The sequence below is a fragment of the Priapulus caudatus genome, unplaced genomic scaffold, assembly GCF_000485595.1.
Source record: "Priapulus caudatus unplaced genomic scaffold, Priapulus_caudatus-5.0.1 Scaffold1081, whole genome shotgun sequence".
NCBI lineage: Eukaryota > Metazoa > Priapulida > Priapulimorpha > Priapulimorphida > Priapulidae > Priapulus > Priapulus caudatus.
In genome coordinates, this window is record NW_014578142.1 from 23,471 (window position 1) to 36,082 (window position 12,612).

Sequence of the window (12,612 nt, forward strand, 5' to 3'; positions counted from 1 at the left end):
TCTTAAAACAGGTTGCATGGCAAAATACGGGAGGAAATGAGAAGTTCTATTTCGAAAATGAAAACGTAAGTATCCTTTACATACTCCTGAACCATCAACAACACACATGTAATTTTTCGTGTGACTTAAAAAACTGTTATTTTGCCACGTAAAGACTCATTATTCAGTAGCAATTAATAGTGCTGTTGCCTTCTCTCAAGCATTTTAGAATTTCTCTCACATATATTGTCATCGGTATTCTTTGGCTTGATCGATAGTGAGTGTGCACTTGGTGCTAATGATGTCCATAGCTGTGTTGTTATCCTGAAGTGCTATGGCTATTAGTCCGTTTGTTTGCTTGCTTGAACAGGTGTGCATGATTTTTAATGCCGGAGAGCTGTCACTCGTAGAATACGGTAATAATGAGATCCTTGGATCGGTGAGAACGGAATTCATGAACCCTCACCTCATCAGGTAAAGATATGTTATGTATACACTTTGCTTTATAGTTTTTAAAAAAAATACCAGAAACAAAAAAAATGGATTATCAAAGAGTGAAAGTGCATCTAGATGCAGACGATGACAAAAATGATTGAATATTTCCAAATAAACCTGAAATCGAAAAAGTATTGGGAGCTGATAAATGATTCAACTTCTTTATTTGCAAAGTCCGCTTTATTTTTCAGTGTGCGTATCAATGAGCGAAAGGTAAAGGGTCACGATGAGAACAAGAAAATGGCGTATCTAGTCGATTTAAAGACCATCAATGTACAAGATTTAGTCTATGGAACGACTATAGCACAAGTAAGTTTGCTGAGCTGTTGACAATAACAGATATTGATGAGAGATGCAAAGGCATCACTGATTCAGGACATTATAAGATGCTTGCAGAAACCTATGATTAATACTATAGGTATAGCACAGGTGGCAGGCCTATGTCAATATGTGTTATTGAGGTAAGTGTGTGTGATTTTTTCAACAGGTCAACCATGACTCCAAGATCGGGTGGCTTGAATTGAATGAGACTGGACGCCAGCTGCTGTTTCGAGATAAGAAAGTCAGGGTATGCTGTCAGACTGTGTCATAGACTTGTTGCTAATATAGCACATGTGATTTTGTGCTTACAGTACAACTCTAATATACACCTAACATACAACATACAAAACATGCAACCTAATATATATAAACCATACTACAATTGTGATCACTCCACAGTTAAGGACAATATAATCCATGCTGCGTTATCCTTAAGGTACAGTTCCACCCGAAATAATTCATGCATTTTTGCTTACAGTACTTTTCCACCCAATTTAATTAATTCTGTGTTTTGCTTACAGTACTTTTCCACCAAATTTAATTCATTCTATGTTTTGCTTACAGTAAATTTCTAACCGATATGCTTACAATACAGTTGTAGCCATTACAATCGATGCTACATCGTGTTTACCATACAGCCTCTCACATTGTAATGTGTGCTACGATGCGCTGCTATTGTAGTTGCATCTGTACAACATCGAGACGCAGACGCGCACGACGCTGCTTAACTACTGCAACTACGTGCAGTGGGTGCCAGGCAGCGATGTTGTCGTGTCGCAGAATCGCTCCAACCTCTGTGTCTGGTATAACATCGACGCCCCAGAGAGAGTCACGATGTTCCCACTGAAAGTAAGGCCCTCTCTATACGTAATTCATTGTGTATGCATCAGTAGTAGTGTAGTCTCATGGTTTGAAAGTCTTGGGTATTAGCAGTATTGTGTGGTGGAATTTTAGGTGTGAGGTGATATCAGATAGTAGACCAAGAAGGGAGTGTGATGTATTTACTGTTATAATGCTACCCTGTTCCTCCGTTTAGTGCATGTAAGATTCTTGTACACATAGCTAAACTGAGTGAAGATATTTAAGTATCTTTTATCTCGACCGGATCCTAATATAAATTCTATCATGAATATATGTATAGGAAATATCTATACATATACATATACTATACGTATGCTATTTATATCTATACTTATGTTTATGATTCTATATTGGAAACCCAATCGTTTCCAACACCAACAAGTAATGACGTTGTTATCACATGTCAGTGTTTAGTCAGTTGCTGTAAACAGTTGCTGCACGTTCGTAGGGAGACATCATTGACTTGGAACGAGCTAGCGGAAAGACAGAGGTGATCGTGAATGAAGGAGTGACTACAGTATCCTACACACTGGATGAGGGACTGATCGAATTCGGCACGGCAATTGACGATGGAGATTTTGCTAGGTAGATATCCTCCACGTGATGCCAATTTCTGCATTTACCCCCGTGACTCTGTCATTTTCACTCATCCTGTTTCATTACTGCTTTCTTATTAAATAAAAATCATTTCACTGTCTCGCCTTTTAACACGTTTAACTCCTAATTATATACATATTTCAAACTGCTGTTGTATATATGTGTATCATTATGCGTGTGACTCATTTTCCCCTGAGATTTCAATATAGGTCCAAACGTATTCACATGGTATTGGAATATTTACGGGTATCATTGGTACAGACCAGTTAATTACAAGTGCAATCCTACAGGAGCATAGATGTATTTCTTCAACATGATTTATTTTATAGAATAGATACATTTCAGATTTTGCAATCCGATGGCAACCCACGTTGTGGTTGTTGGGCACATGTACACTTGTACAATTCACTGAAAAGTCGATGTTTCTGTTGTTTACAGAGCAGCAGCATTTCTGGAGACTTTGGAGCTGTCGCCGGAAACAGAGGCCATGTGGAAGACGTTGGCCAGACTCTCTCTCGAGGCCAGGCAACTGTACATCGCTGAGAGGTGTGTCACGGCATCGACAAAATAAATGAATTTGTGATGTTCTAATACTTTGCCGTTTTCTAATTTTCTGGCGATATACTTGCATGTACTGATCCTCGTCAGAAGCATTTATCGATGTGCAGGATGTATATGTTATATAAGCTATGTGTGCCCATAATGAGCACACATAGTTAAAAAATGGCAATTGTTGATTTATTTAAATTTGTCAGTTTAATATTTCTAATCATCGTAGATCATTTAAAACGAATGCTTAGCCGATGCAGCAAAATGGCAGCCACGTTTCATCGTTTGTGTCTATATGCAGTAGTGATCTGACTGGGATTTTGGCAAATATCTTATTAATACATTTGTTATAACTTGCTGAAGGTGTTACGCGGCACTGGGTGACGTGGCAAAGGCACGCTATCTGAGAGAAACGAATAAATATGCAGAATGGGCATCTGTTCAGTTTGTAAGTATTGTCTTGCTTCTGTTGAAGTATCACCACGTACATTATGTTCCAACTTATACAGTGCTACAGGTGCAATGTTATGCGTTTTCTAGTGTATAATTTATATATTATTCAATCATATTTCTTTAATACATATTTTAATACACATTTAAATTATATAGGGTGGAGATGGGAGTGATTACTACAAGGTCAGGGCCAGACTAGCTGTGTTAGATAAGCATCTCAAGCTAGCAGAGGCTATCTACCTAGAACAGGTATCTATACATATTATATATACATATCTTTATATTATTTATGTTTAGTTTATCTATATATATATTTTAGATAAGTATTTTTGTCTGACAGTTCATAATATATGCAGTGTAGCCTATATGTTAAGAGCTCTTTTATGTAAGGGAATAGATAAATTGAGAAAGGTAGATTAAAAGAAATCGTGTAGTAGAGTAATTCATTAGAATAATTAGACGTTATTGAATATAAATTTTCCTCACCCTTAGTCTTGTGCATGTTTAAGATACAACTAACTAATACCAAGGAGTGATGTATGCATGATGTAGTCAGCGGTTAAGTCAATGTCAGATGTTGGGTCGAGGTCAGAGGTTAGATCGGGGTCGGAGGTTAGATCGAGATCAGCAGTTGAGTCGAAGTCAGAGGTTAGATCGAGGTCAGCAGTTACGTCAAGGTCAGAGGTTAGATCGAGGTCAGCGATTAAATCGAGGTTGGAGGTCAGATCGAGACTGCGAGACCGCGCTCGCCGCGTTCGCTCTCTCTGCAGAACAGCGTCGACGAGGCCGTCGAGATGTACCAGGAGCTGCACATGTGGGACCGCGCGATCGACGTCGCCGAGGCGAAGGCTCACCCCGAGCTCGACGAGCTGCGCCGCCGCTACGAGCAGTGGCTGATGTCGACCAACCAGGAGGAGAAGGCCGGCGAGGTGAAGGAGCAAGAGGGAGACCCGATGGGCGCCGTCGCGCTCTACCTGAAGGCGGGGCTGCCGGCGCGCGCCGCGAGGCTCGCCACCAGCCGCAGGGTAGGTCCGCCAGGGGGCGCTGGTCACAAGGGATGGGGATCCACCAGGGGGCGCTGGTCACGGGGTGTGTCCACCGGGGGGGCGCTGGTCACGGGGGAGTCTAAATGTTTTAGCTCAAGAAGCTCTCTTCGACACTTGCTACTACTAGTACTAGTATAGTTTTACATCTGCGTGAAACTTTCTAATGTGATGCACCAACTGTGCCATCTGATTTTTCACCAATCAACCAATTTTTGTATTCACTCTTGATAGTACATATATTATATATACTGATGTTGTGCGTTCATACATTAATATACAATATAATATACAAGATATAATATTGAATAACTTGTTATCTTTCAGGAACTGATCGAGAGCCAGGATGTGATTAATCGCATTGCGTCAGCACTCATAAAAGCAGAGATGTATGAACAGGTGAACAGCTTACATCACGTAATGGCCTCCCATGCAGTATTTGCCATAGGGAGGGGACGTATCAGATGGTTACAAGCTCTCAGACGTAGACTTAATTACATCAGCTAATCATTATGCTGTAGTTATTTTATAGATTATTCTTCATTTATTTTTTAATTTGTTTGACATATTTGTCATAATTTGACATCTATATATTATCACATTGGATTGGGAATCATAAAAATTACATCAGCATTTTCAGTGATACTCAGAGCATCCTGAAGTGAATCCTCTAAAAATTCCTACAAGGTGTCTTGTATATAGATTAGAGGCATAATACTGGATTGGTATTTTTTGCAGGCGGGCGATCTGTTTGAGAAGATTGGTGATTTCGATAAAGCCCTCGATTGCTATCGACGAGGCGAAGGCTTTAGAAAGGGTAAGCAGTATACACCAGACTCCCACACGTATTAGTTCAGCAGTACATAGTGAGCATATGGAGTCTTAGTTAACACTAGCTGGGCTTAGTGACTGTGATGCATGTGTTACCAGGGCAGTAGTGTTATGTGTAAGGTGTTATATGGAGAGTTTAGTTGTTGCACATGTTTGTTTTTTATGGTTGAGAAGTCAATACAAATACATGTGCAATCATGCTTACACGTAACACATTAACCATTTGTTTGGCAAGTACACAGTGAAATACACACACCCACACAGAAACGTTTTATTGTATGCTATGTACTGGTTGATGATACGGACTCCAAAGTTACAATTTAGATAGATGTGAATGGGTATAACGTAAACGTAATATTACGTGCTTCGCATGTTTCCACTGTGTGCGGACCAGGTAATATTGCGTGGTTGTGATCGCTTATTTCTACGTATGTTTGCACTCTGTGCGGACGACGTAATATTACGTGCTTGTGATCGGACCGCTTGTGACAGATCGGTGTCCACGGCACCCGTACACTGTACAGCATTGCAGACTTCCAAAAAAAAATCTGCACTGATGAAATTCAACTTGTACATCTCATATGGGAAACTATGGCCAAATAGCTACTGAATATTTAACTTCATTACATGGTTATTTCTACTTACATTATGGGGCTTACACAAATCTCAGACACACAGACACAGAACAGAGATACACAGAACAACACGAAATTGAAACCTGTTGAAACAAAACGAAATACAAACAGAACGAAAACAAAACAGCGCCCCCTATTTTCAGGCAAATGTTTACCTTTTTTGTGTTTTTTTGTCTTTTTTAAGACCGAACAAACGGTTTTCAACCGAGTATAGTTTAGAACCCGTCCCGTGTACTCATCGATCTCTTCTGTAAATTTGGCGCTATTTGGATCCAAACTGACGGAGCCTTTCATTAACATACATACATACATACATACAACATTCGCCAAATTATAGTAAGATGCTAAAATCGCTGTTTGCTTAGACACCCCCCCCCCACCCCAAATTTCAATTACAGCTCACTGCCAGCCTATAGTAATCGGATCTTCTACCCTTTAAACTTAAACCTGAAATATTGTGCATGGGTCAGAGAGTCAGTAGCCTTGATTGCCACTGATCACACTTAATCACTTGATGGAGTGATGCACACTTAATACAGCGTACCTAAATCCATGTCTTTAAGCCTGTGGGCGCACATCACAGGCTGCGTATTCAGTCGCCGTCATTGAATGTTGTTGATCGTTTGCGTCTTGCAGCCGTGGAGCTTGCTAGAAGCCACTACCCGAGCGATGTCGTCAAACTGGAAGAGCAGTGGGGTGACTACCTCGTCTCACAGAAGCAGCTGGACGCTGCCATCAACCACTACATCGAGGCCGGGTCAGTGAGCGCACGCGCGCACGCAGCCGCACAGCTCGGCATCACAGAAGACACGCATGTAGAATTCCATGCTCGTGTTCGTGGTGTTATGATACGAAATCGAGTAGCGTTGTCGAAAACACTATACCGTCTACCCTTTACAATTGCAGTCAGCATAGGGAAATTATATCTTGTTAATCATTGTTGTAAGGTCACAGTTTTGGTTAGAGTCAATGTCTCAATGAGTGGTGTATTTTGCGGAATCAAATACAATAATAATGCCAACATTACTGCCTGTATACCATAGCTTAGCTATATACCTGTAACCCTATAATCCCAAAGTGCCCTCAATAGGCAAGTTTCCATTCTATAGAAGTACCCGTTAGCACAGGTTTTGTAACTGTACTTGTTTAATCGACCAAAGTTTGAGACGTAAATATTCGTGATGATTGCAGAGCATCTATCAAGGCCATTGAAGCAGCCATCAGTTCTCGTCAGTGGTCCAAAGCCGTGCAAATTGTTGAGCTACAGGATCCAGACCTTGCGTCAAAATACTACTACAAGATCGCGCAGCATTATGCTAGCGTGCAGCAGTACGAGGTGAGTGGTCGGATCGCCGAATGTTTCCTTGTTTTTTATATCATTGTAATTCGAATGTGTGAGATTATGAGAGTAAAGGGATCAGTTGTTTTTTCGTCACGTAAATTTTATATCTGATGTTTAGTGCTCATTGCTCATAATCAAAATTATGTTGATCTATTTGCTGAATAACTACAAATTACATCATGCAATAGATGGCAGTAAAATCATGAATTATGAGAATTATCTGTTTAATAGAGTAGGGGTGTGTCATATAGTGATGTCACTAGTTGTAGTATTTCAGTGTAAGCTGATTGGTTATCGGCATGCATTTGCACATGCATCGTGATTACATTGTGTGTATGTGTGATGTTTTAATTCCTTCCCTGTAGCTGGCAGAGAAGTTCTACGTTGAAGCTGGAATGACAACTGAGGCCATTGAGATGTACAACAGCGCAGGGTTGTGGGAACAGGCTCACAGGGTAAGTGGGAAAAATGTTACGAGCCATACCAGGGCCTAGTTGTCAGAAACATCACTCATGATCATAAAGATAATAACCATAAATACCCATGACTATCACAAGTCTAAAAAGTCTAAACTTTTGCAGTACACTTTGCATGTTAAATTTTTGATATTTTAGAATTAAGATGCCATAACTATTTTTGATGTTTCTCACAACAGACCTGACTCACTAAAGAAACCGTTAATTAATTGTGTATCGGTTAAATTGACTACGTCACGAATTTTCTATGGTGTATATTTGTAAAAAAAATTGTTGCCATTTTTTATATTAAAAGTAAGTACTAACGGACTAAATGTATCGTCAAATTCTTACCTGATAAGATTGTTTCTCAACTAGTTAAAAATCCAAAAAACCTGGACGATTTGATATTATGATCCTGACATTAATTGCTTGCTATAGGCTATGTATGAGTTACGAATGTATGTTTACATCGAATAATATAGTAAAATAGGAAGTATAATGCAGCAATTTAACCATAAAAAGTGAACAGAATTACTTGGAAAGAATGGAAAAAGTGGAAATTTATTTTTTATTTTTTACTATTTACGGTGACGTAATCACTCTTTAAAGTAAACGTCATGTTTGTCGTGCGTAGTTATACTACTGATGTTAAACGGGAATCTTCCCAAACGTAATTTTATTCTCACTGTGACCGAAGCCGAACTAAACTAGAAGCTAAACCTAACCCAAGCTATATAAAAATTAAAAATAGGATCATAAAAATAAGCAATACAAAATGAGGGGAACATTTCGAAACAAAAAATTTCGATACAAAAAATCCCTTAATTCCGCTTTCGTCTCATTTGCGATCGGTGATGGGGAGGGGGACAAACTTGGCGCATATTTCATCTTTCGTCTTGTGTCTCGCATCCAGCTTGCAGCGAAGGCGATGCGGCCAGACGAGGTCGCCGTGATGTACATCAAGCAGGCGCAGACGCTCGAGGATAGAGGGCGCTACCGCGAGGCCGAGCTGCTCTACGTGAACGTCGACGAGCCGGACCTCGCGATCACGATGTACAAGAAGCTGCAGCAGTACGAGCACATGCTGCGCCTCGTCAAGCAGTTCCACCCCGACCTGCTGCATGACACACACATACACCTAGCCAAGGTAACGTGCATGACACACACGTACACCTAGTCAAGGTAACGTGCATGACACACACGTACACCTAGCCAAGGTAACGTGCATGACACACACATCACCTAGTCAAAGTAACGTGCATGCGACACAGATACTCCTAGTCCAAAGGAACGTTCATGACACACACAGTACACACCTAGCCAAGGTAACGTGCATGACACACATGAACACCTAGCCAAGGTAACGTGCACGATACACACATACACCTAGCCAAGGTAACGTGCACGACACACACATACACCTAGCCAAAGGTAACGTGCATGACACACACAATACACCTAGCCCAAGGGTAACGGTGCCACGTACCACACAATACAACCTAGCCCAAGTAACGTGCCATGACACACACGCTACACCTAGCCAAGGATGTAACGTGCATGGACACACATGGAACACCTTAAGCGCCAAGGTAACGTGCCACGATACACCACATACACCTAGCACGAGTCGTATACGGTGCACGACACAACGTACACCTAGCCCAAGGTAACGTGCATGAACTACACAATACACCTAGCCAAGCTAACGTACATGACACACAGATACACCTAGCCAAAGTAACGTGATGACATCACACGATACAACCTAGCCAACCAGGTAACGCTGCTCCATGACACACACGTACACTTACCAAGGTAACCTGCTGCACGACAAACACATACACCTATCCATTCCAAGGTAACGTGTTGCATGACACACACATACACCTAGCCAAGGTAACATGCTGTAAGATACACACATACACCTAGCCAAGGGAACGCACATAACACACACATCCACCTAGCCAAGGTAACATGCTCACAGTGTTACACAACACACATACACCTAGCCATAAGGTACGTTCTAGCAGTAATATATCAGAAGTGTGGCATAAACACACATGTATGCACCAGGGCTAGGCTGCATGGCCTGCTGCAATATAGCACCGATGTATAGTTGGGTCAGTGTACGTTATTCGCAAATGTATCACAATGGATCTAATGGTATTGGTTCCGTTACTTTCTCTTCACGCCTCCCATTGTGTGTTTCGTGTAGGAGATGGAGACTCAGAAGCAGTTCCGCCAAGCAGAGCACAACTATCTCGAGGGCAAGGATTGGAAATCGGCTGTCAACATGTACAGGGCCAACGATCTGTGGGAGGATGCGTACAGGGTAATCACACATCTGTCAATGCTTGCTCTACCTAACGTTCCCACTGCTCGCTCACGTGCACACGTGGGCGGCTACTCTGCCATAGGCTACTCAATGCTCATAGGCTGCTCATAGGCTGCTGCGGCTACTCAAACATTTAGCTTAAGTAGACAATCTCGGCTGTCAATGAACCCTGCCATTTTTCGAGATACATTCAAACCTGATATTTATAATTGTATGTAATTATATTATTATAACATTAAATTATGATAATCTTTTTATCTATATTGTTATTAATTAAGATTTTTCTATTATGATTATTCTATTTCAATATATCTTGTGTAAAATGCTGTTCAAGGGAAATATCAAAAGTGTGATTATGGCCAAATGTCCATACTATAGAGTTGATTTGAATCTATTACAACTGTTACTCAAGTGAAACACCACTTGTGTCCTTATAGACAGGTATTCCTTCTGTAGAAGTGTCCGTTAACATCTGAGTTTCACTGTACACTCGCATGCATTTGTTTAGGTGGCAAAGGCGCAGGGCGGTGCGAACGCAGCAAAACAAGTGGCGTACCTTTGGGCGAAGATGCTCGGAGGCGACAGCGCCGTGAAACTGCTGAACAAATTTGGCATCTTGGAACCGGCGATCGACTATGCGACCGAAAACGGGTACAGGGGCTACTACTTACAGCTCGCTAACTCGTTAACCTGTTAACCTGTTAACTCATTAACTCCCTGTTTCCCACGCTGAATCGTTTGCAGTAAAGACTTGCTGAAAAATTCGCACCGACATGTCCATACTGAGACCGTGGATAATGAGCAGGGTTGTCAGTCGAAATGTCGAAGGACGGTCTAAGGTTAAATGCAGAAATGTTGGTTAACTGGTCATTGGTGACAGCACAGGTCTAGCCAGGTTCCATGGTCTAGCCCGTCATACCCAGGGGAGGCTAGTTAGCAAGTTATTAAGCATGGCGAGAGACAGGAATCATGACGGAAAAGGTATTAGGGACTGACCATTTGAAGTGCTAGGAGTGATAATCATTATAACAAGGTTTGGTTATGCAATACTGCATTATCCCCCACCACTTACTCATACGTCTGAACATTTCATATTTTTATCGATACAGGTCGTTCGACTTTGCATTCGATCTGGCAAGGATCTCGGCAAAAGAGAAGGTGCCAGAGATCCACCTAAAGTATGCTATGTTTCTCGAGGATGAGGGGAAGTTCCAAGAGGCAGAGGCACAGTTCACCAAAGCTAACAAACCAAAGGAGGCCGTTCTCATGTGAGCGTAGATTACAAATAGTTGTAGCACACAGTAGACATCCATAGTGTTCTAGAAGTAATGCTGTATGACCACGACATCGGAGCAACTGTGTGTAAATAACACAAGGATATACTGACCAAGCAAGTGCCTATATACAATAGCTGCTTATTGCTGAAGCACTCAACGTGTACCTTAGTTTCACACAATAATGTTATAAGTGGCCCCCAATACCTACTGGCAGGCTATAACAACAAGTCATCTTTCTAGTTAGATCATGAAGGTAGTAACATAATAGAACTACTGCAACTACTATTACTATTATCATTATCATTATCACTATTTTATTATTATTATCACTATTACTACTACTACTATTATGATGATGATTATTATTATTGTTATTGTTGTTGTTGGTAATGTTGTTATTGTTTTTACTTGCTACTGTTATCGGTACTTTATTAGGTATGAATTATTACATTTATAACTAATTTTTAATTTGTTTTTCGATAAAAATAATTATGATAAACTACAACCGCATTCTACTACATCGTGCACTCTCTCCCTCCCCCCACTCTCTCTCTCTCTCGCCGCATGCGCGTGCATGCGCGTGACAGGTACGTTCACAACCAGGACTGGGCGTCTGCGCAGCGCATCGCCGAGCAGCACGACCCGGACTCCGTCGCCGACATCCTCGTCGCCCAGGCCCGCGTCGCCTTCGAGGAGAAGGACTACGCGCGCGCTGAGTCGTTCCTGCTGCGCGCGCAGCGGCCCGAGGTCGCCGTCAACTTCTACAGGGTGCGTAGCGTGACCTAGAGGTCACCCAGAGGTCATTGTTAACTTAACTTAACAGGGTGCGTAGCACGACCTAGAGGTCACCCAGAGGTCATTATTAAGTTCTACAGGGTGGGTAACACGACCTAGAGGTCACCCAGAGGTCATTATTAAGTTCTACAGGGTGGGTAACACGACCTAGAGGTCACCCAGAGGTCATTGTTAACTTCTACAGGGTGGGTAGGGTGACCTAGAGGTCACTCAGAAGCCAGTGTTATCTTCTACAGATTGGGTAGTGTGGCCCAAGGGTCATTATTAACTTCTATAGGATGGGTAGCGTGATCTAGAGGTCACCCAGAAGTCATTGTTATCTTCTAAGGGTGGGTAGCATGACCTGGAGGTCACCCAGAGGTCATTGTTATCTTCTAGGGGTGGGTAGCATGACCTGGAGGTCACCTAGAGGTCATTGTAACCTTCTACAGGGTAGGTAGCATGGCATTGGTAACCCACGGGTTACTGACACCTCAAGGGCAGGTAGTGTCTCCCAGAGGTCATTGTAACCTTCTACAGGGTAGGCAGTAGGGAGGATAACAAACTACAAAGGTGGCTGCTGGCATTATCATTATTCGCTTACTATATCCCGTTTGTCTCGCAATGGGTGGTCCAAAAGATAATAGAAGAACACGACGTTT

The 12,612-nt window shown here is 41.8% G+C and overlaps 1 protein-coding gene across 1 annotated transcript in view; it reads left to right on the forward strand.

Annotated features, from left to right (window-relative positions):
* Nucleotides 1-12,612, forward strand: part of LOC106815277 (intraflagellar transport protein 172 homolog) — a 39,832-nt gene that overhangs the window by 7,313 nt on the left and 19,907 nt on the right. The window contains exons 10-29 of the mRNA XM_014819724.1: nt 12-65; nt 350-453; nt 666-783; nt 962-1,042; nt 1,477-1,644; nt 2,105-2,241; nt 2,692-2,799; nt 3,166-3,250; nt 3,412-3,504; nt 4,026-4,280; nt 4,626-4,697; nt 5,037-5,115; nt 6,401-6,521; nt 6,956-7,100; nt 7,472-7,561; nt 8,478-8,711; nt 9,780-9,896; nt 10,408-10,550; nt 11,009-11,167; nt 11,764-11,944. Of these exons, the coding sequence (XP_014675210.1) occupies nt 12-65; nt 350-453; nt 666-783; nt 962-1,042; nt 1,477-1,644; nt 2,105-2,241; nt 2,692-2,799; nt 3,166-3,250; nt 3,412-3,504; nt 4,026-4,280; nt 4,626-4,697; nt 5,037-5,115; nt 6,401-6,521; nt 6,956-7,100; nt 7,472-7,561; nt 8,478-8,711; nt 9,780-9,896; nt 10,408-10,550; nt 11,009-11,167; nt 11,764-11,944 (2,544 nt within the window). The remainder of the gene's footprint in view (nt 1-11; nt 66-349; nt 454-665; nt 784-961; nt 1,043-1,476; nt 1,645-2,104; nt 2,242-2,691; nt 2,800-3,165; nt 3,251-3,411; nt 3,505-4,025; nt 4,281-4,625; nt 4,698-5,036; nt 5,116-6,400; nt 6,522-6,955; nt 7,101-7,471; nt 7,562-8,477; nt 8,712-9,779; nt 9,897-10,407; nt 10,551-11,008; nt 11,168-11,763; nt 11,945-12,612) is intronic.